Raw genomic sequence first — 18,971 nt, 5'->3', positions numbered from 1 at the left:
TCCTATCTTCACTAATTACTAGTAGTGTGGCCTAGTGCAAGTTATTTTACATCTCTAAGTTTGTTTCCTCCTCTGTAAGGTGAAGAAAATATCTAACCCTATAGAATAAAGTTAGAGTCCAGGAGAAAACCATTCCATTACGTGGTGTTCATTACATAATAGTAGGGCGAGCCATTGCTCACTTATCTTTCTAGGCTGTTTAAAGGCTTGCCTTGGGGTTAGAAGGATTATTTTAAAAATTTGATGAGGTATCTTTTAGTCTTAGGAGTTTATGTATTTTTTTTCATCTTCATTCTAGAATCCATTTATTGCTGAGAATCTCCATTTACCTTTTTGTCTTGATTTATCCATTGCATATAATTCTTATTGTAAATTGCCTTGAATTCTTTTGGGAAAAAGATACTGCAGTAGCGTTTTTACTCTACCCAAAGTATTTCTTTATATAATGACCTTTTGAACGTGTGGGGTTTAAATTTAGCTATCCTGATTTTGGATTCTTTTGACTTGTAGTTGTTATTTCTCATTGTAAATTAGAGATGCCATGAAATAACTTTGTACCTAATTGCAATTTATTCAGCAAAATTTTATTTTATGTTGGGCATTGTGTTTTTAAAGCAGAGGGAGAGATGGGAAGCAGATGAAACTGTAGACTGGGAGAGAGTGATTTGTCCACTGTTGAACCATTTTGTTCTTTGCCTTGCTGAGCCCCCTATTTCTCCTCCAGATGCCTTTATCCTCAGTTTCTCTTTCAGACTAATGGCAATTCCAATGGTCTTGTACCGATGTTGAGAGTATATAACAACACAGCTCGATATGTGGATCAAGGTGGAAACAAGGTATGCTCTGTTACTGAAAGTCCTAGAAACCAGAACTGAAAATCTTTTCTCATATATGCTTATAATAAGATGGCTCATTGTGTATGTTTCTAACAACTTTGCTTTTTTTCCACTTTTATGATCAATTTAATGAGTATAATTTTTACTTTTAAGTGTATACAATTGAAGTATACATTTTGATGATTTTGACAGATGTATATACTTGTGTAATCACACCAGTCAAGACATAGAACATTTCCATAACCCCAACATGTCTCCTCATGCACCTTTGTATTAATCACCTATCACTCCCACCAATACATACTTTATCCCTGGCTCCAGGCAGCCAGTGATTGAGTCAGCTGTCTTACGTGACAGTTTATTTGCAAGGAATTTCTAAAGTTGTGATTCATATTGATACCTAACCTTGAAAAAGGGTTGTAATATGTTTTCTGGGTTTTTCTTTAAAAAAAGAAAACAAAAACAGAAAACAAAATTCAGTCTATTTTATAGAGGGAAAAGTAAAGTTGAGAGTATTGGATCATTTATCCAATGTCATCAGCAGGATAGTTTGCAACTATCTAGCCTGTCTCTTATGGATATGTAGGCATAGTAATCACCTATTAGTTTATGAATTTCCTTCTGATGCACTTTTAAAAAACCTATGGTGGGGGCTTCCCTGTTGGCGCAGTGGTTGAGAGTCCGCCTGCTGATGCAGGGGACACGGGTTCGTGCCCCGGTCCAGGAAGATCCCACATGCCGCGGAGCGGCTGGGCCCGTGAGCCATGGCCCCCGAGCCTGTGTGTCTGGAGCCTGTGTTCTGCAATGGGAGAGGCCACAACAGTGAGAGGCCCGTGTACCACACACACACACACACAAAATCTATGGGGACATTAATAAGAGATACCACCTTTTTGACCTTTTGAGCACAACATTATTGTCAAAGTTAAAGTGATTTTCTTTGGGCTTTACATACATGTCACATAGTGTAAAGTGAGCTGGACGACTGCTGAAGTGGAAGCTCCATCCCTAGTTCACTGTGTCATTTTGGATAAATTATTTAGTCTTTCTTTTATTTTTCTTGTATTTTAAAAATAAATTTATTTATTTATTTTTGGCTGAGCTGGGCCTTTGTTGCTGCATGAGGGCTTTCTCTAGTTGCAGCGAGTGGGGGCTACTGTTTGTTGAGGTGTGTGGGTTTCTCATTGCGGTGGCTTCTCTTGTCGCAGAGCACGGGCTCCAGGCACGCGGGCTTCAGTAGTTGCAGCACGCGGGCTCAACAGTTGTGGCTCACGGGCTCTAGAGCGCAGGCTCAGTACTTGTGGCTCACGAGCTTAGTTACTCTGCAGCATGTGGGATCTTCCCGGACCAGGGCTTGAACCCTTGTCCCCTACATTGGCAGGCGGATTCTCAACCACTGCGCCACCAGGGAAGTCCTATTTAGGATTTCTTGTTCCACATTTTCTTTATGTTAAATGCTCTTTTTTACTGCTAGAATTGTAAGAAAACTACTACTACTTTATATTTTTATAGTACTTTTATTTGTATTATCTCATTTAATTCATTAATTGTAGTGAAGATCCAAGGAGATATTTTTTTTTCAGAACCAAGAAATTCATTTTTATTATTTATCTGTTAAAAAGAGTTTTTTTTTTTGTTTTTTGGGTTTTTTTACAACTTTATTGGAGTATAATTGCTTCACAATGGTATATTAATTTCTGCTTTATAACAAAGTGAATCAGTTATACATATACATCTGTTCCCATATCCCTTCCTTCTTGCATCTCCCTCCCTCCCACCCTCCCTATCCCACCCCTCCAGGCAGTCACAAAGCACCGAGCTGATCTCCCTGTGCTATGCGGCTGCTTCCCACTAGCTATCTACCTTACGTTTGGTAGTGTATATATGTCCATGCCTCTCTCACGCTTTGTCACAGCTTACCCTTCCCCCTCCCCATATCCTCAAGTCCATTCTCAAGTAGGTCTGTGTCTTTATTCCTGTTTTACCCCTGGGTTCTTCATGACATTTTTTTTTCTTAAATTCCATATATATGTGTTAGCATACGGTATTTGTCTTTCTCTTTCTGACTTACTTCACTCTGTATGACAGACTCTAGGTCTATCCACCTCATTACAAATAGCTCAATTTCGTTTCTTTTTATGGCTGAGTAATATTCCATTGTATATATGTGCCACATCTTCTTTATCCATTCATCGGATGATGGACACTTAGGTTGTTTCCATCTCCGGGCTATTGTAAATAGAGCTGCAGTGAACATTTTGGTACATGACTCTTTTTGAATTATGGTTTTCTCAGGGTATATGCCTAGTAGTGGGATTGCTGGGTCATATGGTAGTTCCATTTTTAGTTTTTTAAGGAACCTCCACACTGTTCTCCATAGTGGCTGTATCAATTTACATTCCCACCAGCAGTGCAAGAGGGTTCCCTTTTCTCCACACCCTCTCCAGCATTTATTATTTCTAGATTTTTTGATGATGGCCATTCTGACTGGTGTGAGATGATATCTCATTGTAGTTTTGATTTGCATTTCTCTAATGATTAATGATGTTGAGCATTCTTTCATGTGTTTGTTGGCAGTCTGTATATCTTCTTTGGAGGAATGTCTATTTAGGTCTTCTGCCCATTTTTGGATTGGGTTGTTTGTTTTTTTGCTATTGAGCTGCATGAGCTGCTTGTAAATTTTGGAGATTAATCCTTTGTCAGTTGCTTCATTTGCAAATATTTTCTCCCATTCTGAGGGTTGTCTTTTGGTCTTGTTTATGGTTTCCTTTGCTGTGCAAAAGCTTTTAAGTTTCATTAGGTCCCATTTGTTTATTTTTTTAAAAAATTTATTATTTTTTTTTGTGGTACGCGGGCCTCTCACTGTTGTGGCCTCTCCCGTTGTGGAGCACAGGCTCCGGACGTGCAGGCTCAGCGGCCATGGCTCACGGGCCCAGCCGCTCCGCGGCATGTGGGATCTTCTCGGACCGGGGCACGAACCCGTGTCCCCTGCATCGGCAGGCGGACTCTCAACCACTGCACCACCAGGGAAGCCCTATTTTTGTTTTTATTTCCATTTCTCTAGGAGGTGGGTCCAAAAGGATCTTGCTGTGATTTATGTCATAGAGTGTTCTGCCTATGTTTTCCTCTAAGAGTTTGATAGTTTCTGGCCTTACATTTAGGTCTTTAATCCATTTTGAGCTTATTTTTGTGTATGGTGTTAGGGAGTGATCTAATCTCATACTTTTACATGTACCTGTCCAGTTTTCCCAGCACCACTTATTGAAGAGGCTGTCCTTTCTCCACTGTACATTCCTGCCTCCTTTATCAAAGATAAGGTGACCATATGTGCTTGGGTTTATCCCAAGGAGATATTATTGAAGTGCTTTGGAAAATATGAAGTTTCTTTGTTTCATTCTGATTCTGAGAAGAATGATGATTTGTTTACCATTAGCGACCTGGGGCATTTGCTATTTACCTGGAGCCTTGGCATTTAGACATCTTTGAGTTCCTTGATTTAAAGAAGAACACAGGAAAGGAAGAGCAGCGTGCCAGGGACCTTTTCTTTGCCCTTTGGATTCCGGATCTCTTCATGAAACGAGTGGAGACTAATCAGGTGAGAGATAGGTACTTGTTAGTAATAACAACTTGATTCATTTAAGTTTTTTTCTCAGTCATCTTAAATCATGCTTAGGAAGAGTCCACCTATATGTTATGCAATGGAAAGGCATGCTGAACAAGTTAAGAGATGCCATTCTTGCCTTCTTGGATTTTTATTCTCTAAAGTAGATGCTATCTGACCTAAATGGTTGAAGGGTCATGAACAAACATGCAAAACTAGATGTTTGGGCCTGAGCCTAAAATTATTATTTCTAAAGCAAATTTTTAAGACAGTCTATGGAAGCTACAATATCCCTTGCAGTGTTCCTAATGGACTACGTGTGGTTGGTTATTTGAAGTTTCTTATGGTTGGTACTCTTCTTCCCTTTGCAGGACTGGTCTTTGATGTGTCCAAATGAGTGTCCTGGTCTGGATGAGGTCTGGGGAGAAGAATTTGAGAAGCTATATGAAAGGTATGGGAAAAATATGAGAATAATAATGTTTTTTTTTTTGCGGTACGCGGGCCTCTCGCTGTTGTGGCCTCTCCCGTTGTGGAGCACAGGCTCCAGACGTGCAGGCTCAGCGGCCATGGCTCACGGGCCCAGCCGCTCCGCGGCATGTGGGATCTTCCCTGACCGGGGCACGAACCCGTGTCCCCTGCATCAGCAGGCGGACTCTCAACCACTGCGCCATCAGGGAAGCCCGAGAGTAATAATGTTTTAACCGTGTGTTTCTTTTATTTACAGGATCTAAATTTTAAAACTATGTCAATCATTAGCCAGTTTCTAAGAATCTTGAGAAGCATCTAGAAGAGAATGTGACTAATAATTTTATTTTGGTCATGTTTTCTTCCTGAATCTTCACCAAAATTTTGGTTTGTCTTCTTTCTTAAAACTTTGGGACATGTAAATAGGTATTCAGGTTTTTTTAATTGATCCTTTAAAAAATTAATGCAAAGAGTTATTTAGCAGGGTTATTATTAATTTGCTTTGTCATAAAGTACATTTGACAGAACAAGTTATGCTTTGTATAGTACACAGGAATCAAGGGCAACTGGGACACACATGTCAATAGTTCATTAAGTACTAGCACAACAGTACTGCTTTAGCACAGTAGCACAATTTGAGTACTTCAGGTTTTGTTCCTTTTTATTATGGAAGGTTTTGTTGATTTAGTGGGATTGGCTTTAGCCATAGTAAAATAAATATCATATTCCTAATTTCTTTCTCTTAACAAAACTTAGTAAGAAATTTAAGAGTTTTCAATATTTTATATTTTGGTGTTTCTCTTCATGTTATCTGCAATAAAGATTTTCCTTAGGGAATATTAAAATAATACTAGCTTTGCCTTTCAGTTATGAGAAAGAGGGTCGTGTCCGCAAAGTTGTAAAAGCTCAGCAGCTTTGGTATGCCATCATTGAGTCTCAGACAGAGACAGGTACCCCGTACATGCTCTACAAAGATTCCTGTAATCGGAAGAGCAACCAGCAGAACCTAGGAACGATCAAATGCAGCAACCTGTGCACAGAAATAGTAGAGTATACCAGCAAAGATGAGGTAGGTAGAAAAACTTCTGCCTCAGGTATTGAGAGAAGAATCTTAGGAGTTTGTGAATTATTTGTGAATCCCTCACATGATTTCCCTTAAGTTGGGTGAAGGGAGTTTTCGTAGCTTGCTGTAAGCAGAAGGGCACTAAAATAGAGATTATAAAGGAAGAGGTGTGATGTGTGCCCTTAAATATCTTTTAGTCTGAGCCATGTAGAAAAGACTGTCAATTTTTTATTTCACACACATTGTTGTAATAACCTTTACTTGAGAAAAATAGCAATATATAGTTATTTAGGTTAGGGTTAGGACAAACACAGTAACGTGTTAGGGTGCTCATTCGGTTTAAAGTATGTAAGCATGAGAGAATCCTTTCAGTGAATGGTGAGACAGAGTTCTCATCTCATATCTTTAAGGTGATTCACAGAAGAGGCAAGGCTAGAAATGAGACATAGATTCGGATATTTTAAAAAGAAATTTATGGAAAAGCTTTCCATTTGGGAAGAACTGCCTGTATGACAGATCAGAGACAGGGATAGGTTTTGTGCAGTGAGTGTAAAATTAAGTTTGTTTTGATGGAGCAAATACATTAAGGTTTGGTGTATGGAGAGATGGCTGCAACTGGGGGAAGGGAGATAGTACGTGAAAGATGGCATGTCTCAGACGCAGGAAAGCCCTTGTAGATTTCTGAAAGGAAAATAGCATCCCTAGGATAGGAAGGATGGCTCTTGCTTCTGGTTATAGAATGGCTTAGTGTGAGAAGAGGCTGGAGGTTAGTTTAAGGAGATTGTTGCATTAGTCCGATGACAGGCAGCTTGGATATTGGATGTAAACTATGAAAATGTGGAGGAAGGAGTAGATCCCAAATTCTAGGACCTAAAAAAAAATGACAAAGGAAAAGTCAGAAAGAAAATGGTGAGTGAGTTGAACATACTGCTAAGGTTGCAGTTTAATTTAACAAAGTTTATTGAGCACCAGCCATGTGTAAGACACTATACTAAGTGTTCTCAGATATAAATGAATGTGGCTTAGCCCCTGCCCTCTGGAAACTTACAATTTAGTTGGAGGAAATTGACATATATTCATGACTATTATACAAGATAGATTATATTATAGAGAATAAAATGACCCTTCTTAAAACAAAAATCAGATCGTATCATTCCTCTGCACAATGCTCATCTTTGATTTTCCAACCCATCCAGAGTTTGTTCATCCTTTTTTTTTAAATTGAGATATAATTCACATACCATAAATTTCACCCTTCTAAAGTATACAGTTCAGTGTTTTTTTTAGTATATTCACAAGGTTGTGCAACCATCACTGATAACTAATTCCAGAACATTTTCATCACCGCAGAAAGAAATCTTGTACCCTTTAGCAGTCACTCCCTGTTCCCCTCTTCACCCAGGCCCTGGCACCGCTAACCTATTTTCTGTCTCTGGATTTGTCTATTGTGGGTATTCCATATAAATGGAATCATATGATATTCGGTCTTTTGTGTCAGTTGTCCATGCTGTAGCATGTATCAGTACCTCATTTCTGTCCTTGTAATGCCCTGTGAGATCCTACACAACTGAGTATCCCACCTCATCTGCTCTTACTTTCCCCCTTCCTCACTGTGCTCCAGCTCTACTAATTTTTTTTTCTTTTTTTTTTTTTTTTTTTGTGGTACGTGGGCCTCTCACCGTTGTGGCCTCTCCCGTTGCGGAGCACAGGCTCCGGACGCACAAGCTTAGCGGCCATGGCTCACGGGCCCAGCCGCTCCGCGGCACGTGGGATCCTCCTGGACCGGGGCACGAACCTGTGTCCCGTGCATCGGCAGCCGGACTCCCAACCACTGCACCACCAGGGAAGCCCCAGCTCTACTAATTTTATTGCTGTTTCTCAAACATATCAAGCATACAACTGTCTCAGGATTTTTGAATGTTAAAATGCTCTTCTCCCCAGGTAGCCACGTGGCTTGCTTTCTAACTTCTTCAGTTCTTTCTTCATATATCCCATTCTCAGTGAGGTCTTCCTTGACAACTCTATTTAAAAATGGCACTCCTTCCATCCTTAGCCCCAAGACTCTGTTTTCTTTTCTTGCCTTATTTTTCTCCCTAGCATTTATCAGGCTTACATGATTCGAGCTATGTTTTAAAAATGGGTACTTTGGCAACATGTGTAGAATTGAGTAGGTGTGAAGGGCATGAGGGAGTCTAGGAGAGAGGAGTTAAGGGCTGTCAGGGTCTCAATGAGGGTGAAGTAGATGTGAAATTTGGAAGAACTTTCTGCAGTGATAGAAATGTTCTGTATTGGGTGACTACTGAGCACATGAAATGTGACTAGTGCAATTGAGAAGCTGAATTTTAAATTTTATTTAGTTTTAATCTAGTGGCTGCTGTATTGGACAGTGCACATCTACTGACGGATATATATAAAAAATTGTAGCACAATGTGGCATACGTCTGGTAGTAGAGCCATGTACCATGAAGCATATGGTTCTTTCCCCATCTTACCTATTTCACTGGTGCGTGTTACAGTTCACATATGTGAATAGGTTTTGGGACTTAGAAATGAACTGGTGAATGATGAAGAGGGAGGAGTCAAAGATAGAAATTTAAAATTTTAATGTCAGCAAGTGTTAGAGGCTTACAGAGTAGTGTCATTGACACAGTGGAAGAAATAAAAATCGTGTGAGTCTTGACCCTTTTTCTTCGAATTCCAGGTTGCAGTTTGTAACTTGGCTTCTCTGGCCCTGAATATGTATGTCACATCGGAACACACATATGACTTTATGAAGTTGGCTGAAGTCACCAAAGTCATTGTCCGAAATCTGAATAAAATTATTGATATTAACTACTACCCTGTCCCAGAGGTATGAATAGATTTCTCTGCTTATTCGTAATTATTGAAATCCAAGATGGAAGGAGTTTATCACAGTCTTCTAGTCATCATCTAAATGGTTATCATTGGAATGGTGTGAGAAAACTGAGATAAAGAGAGAGAGTGTGTCATTTGTTACAGAATGTTGCTTTTACTGTTCATTAATGTTGTCTCTTCTCTAAATCTGTTGGCACGAAGGCAAGCGTATCAAATAGATGCCATCGCCCCATTGGAATTGGGGTACAAGGTCTGGCAGATGCTTTTATTCTGATGAGGTACCCTTTTGAGAGTCCGGAGGCCCAGTTATTGAATAAGCAGATCTTTGAAACCATTTATTATGGAGCCTTGGAAGCCAGCTGTGAATTGGCCAAGGAGTATGGCCCATATGAAACCTATGAGGGCTCTCCAGTCAGCAAAGGAGTAAGTATATGGATGAAGTTTCTTTTTGCCTGTGAGTTCCTATGGTAGGCTGAATGGTAGCCTTCAAAAAGATGTTTACATCCTAATGCCTGGAACCTGTGACTGTTACCTTATTTGGTTTAAAAAGGGTCTTTGCAGATGTAGTTAAGGATTTTGAGATGAGGAGATTATCCTGGATTATCCAGGTGGGCCCTAAATCCAGTGACAGTTGTCCTTACAAGAGACACAGAGAAGAAGAGGAGGCAACACACCATGGAGGCAGAGATCGGAGTGATGCAGCTGCAACCCAGGAGTACTGAGAGCCACTGGAAGCTGGAGAGGCAAAGAACAGAATCTCCTCCAGCCTGTGGAGGGAGTGAGGCCTTCCCAATGTATTGAGTTCAGGCTTCTGGCCTCGAGAACTATGAGAGAATAAATTTTTGTTATTTTAAGCCACTAAATTTGTGGTAATTTGTTACACCAGACAGAGTAAACTCATATGGTCCTTCTGTCCTCTGGAATAAAAACGATACTCTATTTAAAACTAATCATCACTAAAATGACATAAGAAGAATGCTAACTGTATTAGTTTTTTTTTTTTTCTTTTTTGGCTGCGCCATGCGCAGCTTGCAGGATCTTAATTCTCCGACCAGGGTTTGAACCAGGGCCCACAGCAGTGAAAGCGCTGAATCCTAACCACTAGACTACCAGGGAACTCCCAAGTATTAGTTTTCTGTTACTAAACTTAGTGTATTAAAACATACAGGGCTTCCCTGGTGGCGCAGTGGTTGAGAGTCCGCCTGCCGATGCAGGGGTCACGGGTTTGTGCCCCGGTCCGGGAAGATCCCACATGCCGCAGAGTGTCTGGGCCCGTGAGCCATGGCCGCTGAGCCTGCGCATCCGGAGCCTGTGCTCCGCAATGGGAGAGGCCACAACAGTGAGAAGCCCATGTACAGCAAAACAAAGCAAAACAAAACAAAAAAAAAACAACATACATTCAGTATCAGTTTCCATGGGTCATGAGTGCAGATTTGGGTTAGCTGAGTCTTGATCTCTGGATCTCTCAAAGCTACAGTCAGGATGTTGGTAGAGGCTGTGGTCTCATCTGAGGCTCAGGGTCCTCCTCCAAGCTCACCTGGTTGTTCATTTCCTTGTAACTCTAGAACTCTTGGCATCTTGCTTCTTCAAAGCCAGTAGGAGGGAGAGTCCCTCATTTCAAGAAGAGCCCAGTCCAGTAACCCATTTGAGGGTTTTCATTTGTTAGGTCAGGGCCACCCAGGATAATCTCACTTTTAACTAAAAAATTAACTGATTTTCACCCTTAATTGCACCTGCAGAAACCCTTCACATTTGTCATAGTTATGTGAGTGGCATCCATCATATTTCCAGGTCCTGTATACACTGAAGGGGAGGAGAATATAATGGCCTATACCCTAGGGGGCTGGGAATCTGGGAGCTGTCCTAGAATTCCGCCATCCACACTGCCTTCATCATGAGTAGTATGATTCTCCTCCCTGTAAAATAAGATGTTATTTTTAGTTCTCACAGTTCCTGATGATATTTAGGAACTCTACATTGTTTGAAAATAAGTTTATTAGCTAAATAGATAGATTGAGAGGCAGATCAAGGCAGTTAAAAAAGATGAGGCTAGAGTAATTCTTTTACTGTACAAAAACAACATGCTTTCATAAATGTTAGAATTTCCTGGTTTGTAGATATGATAGGGGTCCTCTGAGAGGACTCAGCCGGGGACATGGGGAAGAGGTAAGCCTTAATCAGTTTTCTTAGCCTGCTTCTAATCAATATGACTACGTAGAAATTTGTCCAGGAAAGTCTCTGGTCCTTGTATTTCTTACACAGCTTTATCAAAAGACAGCATTTGTTGGGATGTGGGGGCATGGCAGTTAGTTATTTGTTTGGTTTTTGTCATAGTTTTAAATTGTCATACAATGATTTATCATAAATTTGGGTTGTTTATTCCTTAGATCCTTCAGTATGATATGTGGAGTGTTACTCCTACAAACCTGTGGGACTGGAAACTTCTCAAGGAGAAGATTGCAAAGTAAGTAGAGATGTAAAGTGGCTCTGAAGTGAGGAGGGTTCAGGTTTTCAGCCTGGCTCTTTCGAACTTAGGTGTGTTATTTTAGCTTCTGAAATTCATTTTTTTCTCTTTTAAATGGGACTAAAATGACCTATCCATAGAACTATTTTTTAAAAAATGCTTCCTAGGACAATATATTTTATATGTATAGTAACCTGCAAATTGCTTGGCACAATGAAAGCATTTTAATACCTGGTAGGTATTATTATTATTAGTTGATCTTGTTTTAGGGGCTTAACTACCAAGATTAGGTAATTCTTTTTCTCATTAAACCTTCATATTTCCAAGTGTGTTTGCTTTTTAAATGTTTTTCACTTTTATTTATTGCTTAACCACATTGGGCACATAAATGACTTTCAATGAATTGATTGTCATAGGACTTCATTATGGATTTTGGAAGAGCTTTTGGAGGGTTTAATATGTTAAACTGTGTGAAAGAAAAATGTAAAAATTGAAAAATGTAGGCCTTTCCAACTAATAAACATAAGAGTTTGAGTGCAGGCAGAATGTTTTGCTGAATGTTTGTCTGTCATGTCTAGGTTAATGCATATACAAAGTGTTTAATGTTTGCAGAAGGAAGCAGTAGCTTTAAAATGCTCTTTAAAATATCTATTTACCTTAAAATTGTTTTGTTACTCAAATAATACATGTTAGATAATTTAGAAAACATACATGTGGAAAGGGAATAAAATGAAAATTATCCCATCACCCCCCAAAAACACCTGTTTGTATCTTTTTGTCTGTCATCCTCAGACTTTCTTCCTAGTGTGTATATATGTGTATATTTACATGCAAATTCAATTTTTACAAAAATGGACCTGTACTCTATTTATTATTCTGTTTTTCTCAAAATAATGTAGTTTAAATATTTTTTATGTATAACTTTTTTAAATTTCAAAATTAATACATGAATATACATTCATTGTTAATAAAGTTCAAATATGGAAATAAAATAGAAAGTAAAAGCCCTTCTTTATACCTCTTCTGCCAACCATTTTGTCCCACAAAAAAACCCAAAAAAACCAACTTACTTTTTTCTCAGAGATAACCATTGTGAATGGTGTATATTTTTCTAGACCTTTTTCAGTACATTTGCAGATACACACACACAGTTTTATTATATAAATGAGATCAAACTTGACATGTTCTGAGACTTTTTATTTAGTGATTTATTTTGGAGATGTTTCTCTTTTAGTACATGCAGATTTACCTAATGTTTTTAGTGATTACAGACAATTCCATAGCTTGGATATATCATATATATATGACGTTTCAAAACATTTTCCTGTCTCTGGACAGGAAACCACTGTCCACTCTACTGAGGGAGTAAAGACATGGAGATGGTGGTTTGCTTGATGCCTCACAACTAGAAAGTGACATAGAGAGGTTGAAAGTCCAGTAGTACAGACTCCATTAGGATGTGAGGCTCTATGCTAAGTGCTGTATGAATCCAGAGGTATGGAATGTAGGAAAGATGAACTCTTTGTGCTTGAGAGACTTAAAACTAAGTAAGGTAAGACATGTAACACAAATATACGTAAAGGTACAGGTCACAGAAAGTATTTGCAATGCAAATATTTGTATTTGACAGTTGTATTTAGTGTTGTCTGCGTGGTTAGGAAAGATGTTGTAGAGTAGGTATCGCTTAGGCTGAGCTTTGAATGATGTGCTTAGGACAGTTTGAAGATTTCTTAGAGTTAAGATACTATATATATATATATATATATATTTTTTTTTTTTTTTTTTTTTTTTTTTTTGCGGTATGCGGGCCTCTCACTGTTGTGGCCTCTCCCGTTGCGGAGCACAGGCTCCGGACGCGCAGGCTCAGCGGCCATGGCTCACGGGCCCAGCCGCTCCGCGGCATGTGGGATCTTCCTGGACCGGGGCACAAACCCGTGTCCCCTGCATCGGCAGGCGGACTCTCAACCACTGCGCCTCCAGGGAAGCCCTATATACTATATTTTTAAGCACTCTCTTTGGCACTGAATAGAGTCAAAAGATGTTAGTGTTCTTCTAGGAAATTTAATTAAAGAGGTGATAGAGGAAGTCAGGAATATACTTGGAGCACAGTTTTCTCTATTCATTATCCTATTCAGGATAATGGAGAATTGTGGTGATAGAGGTCTGGTTCTGACCACTTTCACATCATTATGTTTCCTTAAAGGGCCTAGCACAGTGATCACATAGGCACTTAGAAAAGAGTAATGGTTGAATGAGTGTACCCTGATATAGGTGGGGACTCTCCAATAACCATGTGAGTGTTTCCTTGGGCAAGATAGTGTATCAAGTGCTGTGATTCCTAACGGGCATAAGTCAAGGCATGATAAGGTTTACCAGCAGTAAAAATGGTGCTAATTCTGTTTAGGAATCAGGCATTTAGGAGAGGGCCAAGTTATACCACCCATACTGTGGCGTTGCATCCCTGTAGGGGTTAAATGCAAAAGTCAACATGGGAGTCCAATGGCTGTTTGGTATTACTCGCAGCAACTGCATTTACTACAATGACTTAAAGTAGCTGTCTTCCTGACAGATTGTAGCTTCAGGACCAGCACCTAATAATCTCCTTTTCTTTAGGTATGGTATAAGAAACAGTTTACTCATTGCCCCGATGCCTACTGCTTCAACTGCTCAGATATTGGGAAATAATGAGTCAATTGAACCTTATACCAGTAACATCTACACTCGCAGAGTCTTGTCGGGAGAATTTCAGGTGAGAAGATCACAACCAGACCTACAGGAAAATCCTTTAGAAGCCTGATGTTGGGAGTAAATGCTGCTCATATTTAGTATGCCCCTTTATTTTAGTGTCGGTGCAAAGTTTTGATAAAGTGAGTCATCATCTCTAATATTGTTTATGTTATTTCAGCATATAATAGACATTTAATAAATATCTGTCAAAAGAATGAAGGATTGAGGGTTGAGTATGAAAGCAACTTGATATTAGAGTTCACATGATGTTTAACCATTTTGTAATCATAGTGACATATACTATAACCTCATATGCTTAAGTTGATGATACTCAAGGTGTATAGAAGTATCCTTTAAGATAGTGGTTCTCAGCCTTGGTTACAAATTAGAATTTCTGACGGGCAGGATCAGTGTTTTTTTTTAAGGTTCCCAGGTAATTCTCATGTGCAGGTTGAGAACCACTAATTTAAAAGATACTTATTTGTGAATTTGCAGATACTCTGAAATAAATTTCTGTAAGGTTTGGGGTAGGTACGTTTCTAATTTTCTTAAGTATTTATTATGTCCTTACTTAAAAAGAAAAAAGAATCATTCTACATACCCAGCTTAGGCAGCATTAGCTCTTTTCACTTTTACAAATACCATATGTTATGTTTTGAATAACATATATCAAGATTTTAGAGGAGTATAGCTTTCATGTGGTGGGATAGGTCTCTCAGTTTTATAAAAAATAGAATTTACCAAGCAATCTAATGTTTTTCATTGATCTTACTTACTTTAAACTCCAAGTCTGTGATCCTGTTTAGGCCCTGTCATTGTAGTTTTTTCCTTCACATCTTTCTCCTTTCCATTTCAGATTGTAAATCCTCACTTACTGAAAGATCTTACTGAGCGGGGCTTGTGGAATGAAGAGATGAAAAACCAGATTATTGCATGCAATGGCTCTATCCAGGTACAGAATTTAAAAAAAAAAAGTGTTCTCTTCAGGAGCTAAGTTGGTAGTTACATTGGTAACTTCTCACTTATCCCAGGCAATGCAGAGAAAGAATGGCTATTCACTGTGGTCATATAGGCTTATGTAGCTCTGTTCAACTCTGCATTGCTGTGCTAGGATTAAATGCATCTTCACATAGCTAGGCCTTACCCTCTTGTTTGTGCAGCAATATAAAGTAGTGGTTCCCAACTTCTCTGCACATTAGAATACATTAAAGAGCTTCTCTGCACATTAGAATACATTGAAGAGCTTTTAAAATTCTGAAGCTTAGGTTGTACGCCATACAAATTAAATGTCTGGGGGTGAGAGCCAGACATCAGTATTTTTTAAAGACTCCCTAGATAATTGCCAAGTGAGTCAGAGTTTGGGGACCAGTGATAAAGCCTGAAATTAGAGTCAAACTTAATTAAAAAGTATGATGGAGAATTGAAGACTGGTAGTCCAAAAGACAGAGCCAGAAATAGTGTTTAACGGTGCAATATTTGCAACTGAGAATCAAGAAGCATTTATTTATTTGTAGATAGAGGCCTCTGGCTAAATATTTGTCTGCTTGGCAACACAGATAAAAATTCTTGTAACATTTCTATATTTGCTGATGGAAACTGTAGCATTAGCCAGTCTGTGTTTTGATACAAGCTAACCCTAGACCTAAGAAATAGGAAAGCCTTATTTCTGTTGACTCCAAATGGAGTTTGTGAAGTCCTAGCTTATTTAAAGGGTTTTGCCTCATTGCTTCCTTGGGTCATGTCCCTGTGAGTTACAGCCCTGAGTTTTTGTATTTTCTGCAAAACTCAAGGGTCATTTATTGTTGCTTAGCTCTGACTTTTCAGTGAATGTTTTGGCCATTTACCAATTAAAGATGAGTCTTAAATAACTACCACCAGATTGATATTTTGTTGTTTAGATGGGGTTTTGTTTGACTTTGTAAGCCAGAAGTGAGTAGTCTTAGGAAACTTGATAAGGATCATACTGTATTAAATGGAATGGTAGGGTCAGATCTGGTTGGGAGTAGAACCAAGGCCAGACCCTGGGGGTCACGATTCTGTTAATCATACTGCTTTCTTCAACCAGAGTGCAGTAAACATTTGATTTCCCTTCTTCAGAGCATACCAGAAATTCCTGATGACCTGAAGCAACTTTATAAGACTGTGTGGGAAATCTCTCAGAAAACCGTACTCAAGATGGCAGCCGAGAGAGGAGCTTTCATTGATCAAAGCCAGTCTTTGAACATACATATTGCTGAGCCTAACTATGGCAAACTCACTAGTATGCACTTCTATGGCTGGAAACAGGTTAGTGGAGGAAGTCAACCAACTTGGGATATTTTAGAATTGGAACAGAGTTTTATATTCTAGCTACGTATTAAGTATTGCCACCTGGAAGTTCTTTCACTTTAAGTCCAGTATGTTAGAATCAACCCATGGGTTTTATACCAGATTAAGCTCTCACTTTGGATTTTCTTATTTCTTTTAGGATTATTTTATTCTAAGCTTGAAACCTTGGAGTTACCTATGATCCTTCCTTTACTCTCCATGCAGTCATTCACCATGTGGTGTCAGTTGTTCCTTTGTACTATTTCTTGAATGTCTTACTTTCTATTCCACTGCTGCTATTCTTAACTTCTTAACTGATCTCTTTTCTTCTGGTATCTCTACTGTAGGCCATCTTGTGTACTGTTACCATTCCTAAAATAAAACTTTACACATGTCAACCCACTATCCAAAAATATCCATTGTTTCCCCCACTTTATCTATCTACAGGATAAAAGCCAATCACTTAGCTAGTCATTGCCAACTGTAAAGGCCTGTGAGTCTATAATGTATTCTTATTCCCTAGCAATATTCTAGGTGTTTATATAGAATTGTGAATTTATTTTTTTATTTAACAAACTTTTATTGAACTTATACTATGTTCCAGGACTGGGGATACTGAATAGAGAATGGTGATTCTTATCCTTGAAGTAGTCATAATCTGTTCTTATACAGAGATACAGTCTAGACCTCTAAATAGTTATAATCTAAGGGAGACATGTTTTCTTAGGCACACTTGGAAGTCATACACATAAAAACAAACAAACAAAAAGACTAGAGAACAAAAATATTTGACATTTTCAAAGAGATAAGCTTGTTTTAGGGGTGAAAAGGACAGAGTATACTGTCTGGCCATCTCTTTCTCTCTTTAAGCTTTTTTTTTTTTTTTTTTTTTTTTTGCGGTACGCAGGCCTCTCACTGTTGTGGCCTCTCCCGTTGCGGAGCACAGGCTCTGGACGCGCAGGCTCAGCGGCCATGGCTCACGGGCCCAGCCGCTCCGCGGCATGTGGGATCTTCCCAGACCGGGGCACAAACCCACGTCCCCTGCATCGGCAGGCGGACTCTCAACCACTGCGCTACCAGGGAAGCCCTCTTTAAGCATTTTTGAGAGGGCTTCCTAGAGGAGATATAATTCTAAGTTTAGAAAGCAATTTGACCTGGTTTATGGAAATGTATTTTAAACATTGGTCTTGAATGTCTAGTGTTCTCACAGCTTCTCCTAATTAGTTGCATTTACTTCCCTTTTAGGGTTTGAAGACTGGGATGTATTATTTAAGGACAAGACCAGCAGCTAATCCGATCCAGTTCACTCTAAATAAAGAAAAGCTGAAAGATAAGGAAAAGGTATCAAAAGAAGAAGAGAAGGAGAGGAACACAGCAGCCATGGTGTGCTCTTTGGAAAATAGAGATGAATGTCTGATGTGTGGATCCTGAGGAAAGGCTTAGAAGAGACCAGCCCTTCTTTAATAGCCAAACTGCTTCTTGAGCATAGATAGGTATAGTAGCTTTGCTTGAAGTGATAAGGTTTTGCTGGACCTTATTGCAGCAAAAGAATCAATTGATTTAAAGTACTGTTTCTATGTAAGTGTGAAAGTAATGATTTTTTAAAATTGATACATTGGGAATCAAAGTAGATGTTTTAGGAATGCAAAAGAACTCATCTTGCAAATAGGGAGTGATTAAGTAGGGTTTCATCACCCGTCTGGCACCCCTTTTCTGGTGACTTCAGTTTTGGTAAGGAGACTTTGACTGGTGTGTCCATAGAAGCAAAACTGAGTCATAACACGTGAGAAGTGCTGACAAGACCTTTATCTGGATAAGGTCCTAATAGGTCATTCTGAAATAAAGATAAACATTTCTAAATGATTGTGTGAGACTAATTTTGTCATTTATTTTCATACAAAGGTCAAAATTTGATAAAGCATTTTTTGTTATTTGAGAGTTCAGGGAATAAATTTTAAGACAAATTACTTAGACACCATATAGAATTCTGATTTTAATATATGTCTTTTTCCTCTTTTTAAAAAAATTGTGGTAAAATATACATAACATAAATGTTACCATTTTACCCATTTTAAAACATACAATTTAGTGGCATTAAGTACATGTACAATGTACAACCATCACCACTGTCTATTTTCAGAACTTTTTCATCATCCCAAACAGAAAGTCTGTATATAAAACAATAATTCCCCATTCCCTTCTCCCATAATTTCCTGGTAACCTCTATTCTACTTTCTGACTCTGAATTTGCTTATTCTAGGTATCTCAAATAAAAGGGATCATACAATATGTGTCCTTTTCTGTCTGGCTTATTTCACTTAGCATAATGTTTTCAAAGTTCATTTATATATCGTGTCAGAATTTCATTCCTTTTTTAAGGCTGAGTAATATCTCATTATATATATATATATATATATAGAGAGAGAGAGAGAGAGAGAGAGAGAGAGAGATTTGGGTTATTTCCACCTTTTGGCTATTGTGAATAATGCTGCTGTGAACATTGATGCACAAGTATCTGTTTGAATTCCTGCTTTCCGTTCTTTTGGGTGTGTACCTAGAAGTGGAGTTATTGGACTAGATGGTAATCTTGTATTTAACTTTTTGAGGAATTGCCGAACTGTTTTCTACAGCAAGTGCACCATTTTACATTTC

General features: G+C 38.8%; 1 protein-coding gene across 1 annotated transcript in view; it reads left to right on the top strand.

The window, feature by feature from the left end:
- Positions 1-18,608, top strand: part of RRM1 (ribonucleotide reductase catalytic subunit M1) — a 39,593-nt gene extending 20,985 nt beyond the window's left edge. The window contains exons 9-19 of the mRNA XM_081238526.1: positions 753-836; positions 4,270-4,431; positions 4,809-4,888; positions 5,770-5,971; positions 8,667-8,816; positions 9,023-9,244; positions 11,209-11,285; positions 13,899-14,034; positions 14,869-14,964; positions 16,110-16,298; positions 17,565-18,608. Coding sequence (XP_081094652.1) covers positions 753-836; positions 4,270-4,431; positions 4,809-4,888; positions 5,770-5,971; positions 8,667-8,816; positions 9,023-9,244; positions 11,209-11,285; positions 13,899-14,034; positions 14,869-14,964; positions 16,110-16,298; positions 17,565-17,750 — 1,584 coding nt within the window. The 3' untranslated portion in view covers positions 17,751-18,608. The remainder of the gene's footprint in view (positions 1-752; positions 837-4,269; positions 4,432-4,808; positions 4,889-5,769; positions 5,972-8,666; positions 8,817-9,022; positions 9,245-11,208; positions 11,286-13,898; positions 14,035-14,868; positions 14,965-16,109; positions 16,299-17,564) is intronic.
- Positions 18,609-18,971: the final 363 nt, after the last annotated feature.

The sequence above is a fragment of the Mesoplodon bidens genome, assembly GCF_964165515.1.
Source record: "Mesoplodon bidens genome assembly, chromosome: 7".
Lineage (NCBI taxonomy): Eukaryota > Metazoa > Chordata > Mammalia > Artiodactyla > Ziphiidae > Mesoplodon > Mesoplodon bidens.
The sequence above is the reverse complement of the archived record's forward strand: the minus strand, read 5'-3'. Positions and strand labels throughout refer to the sequence as shown.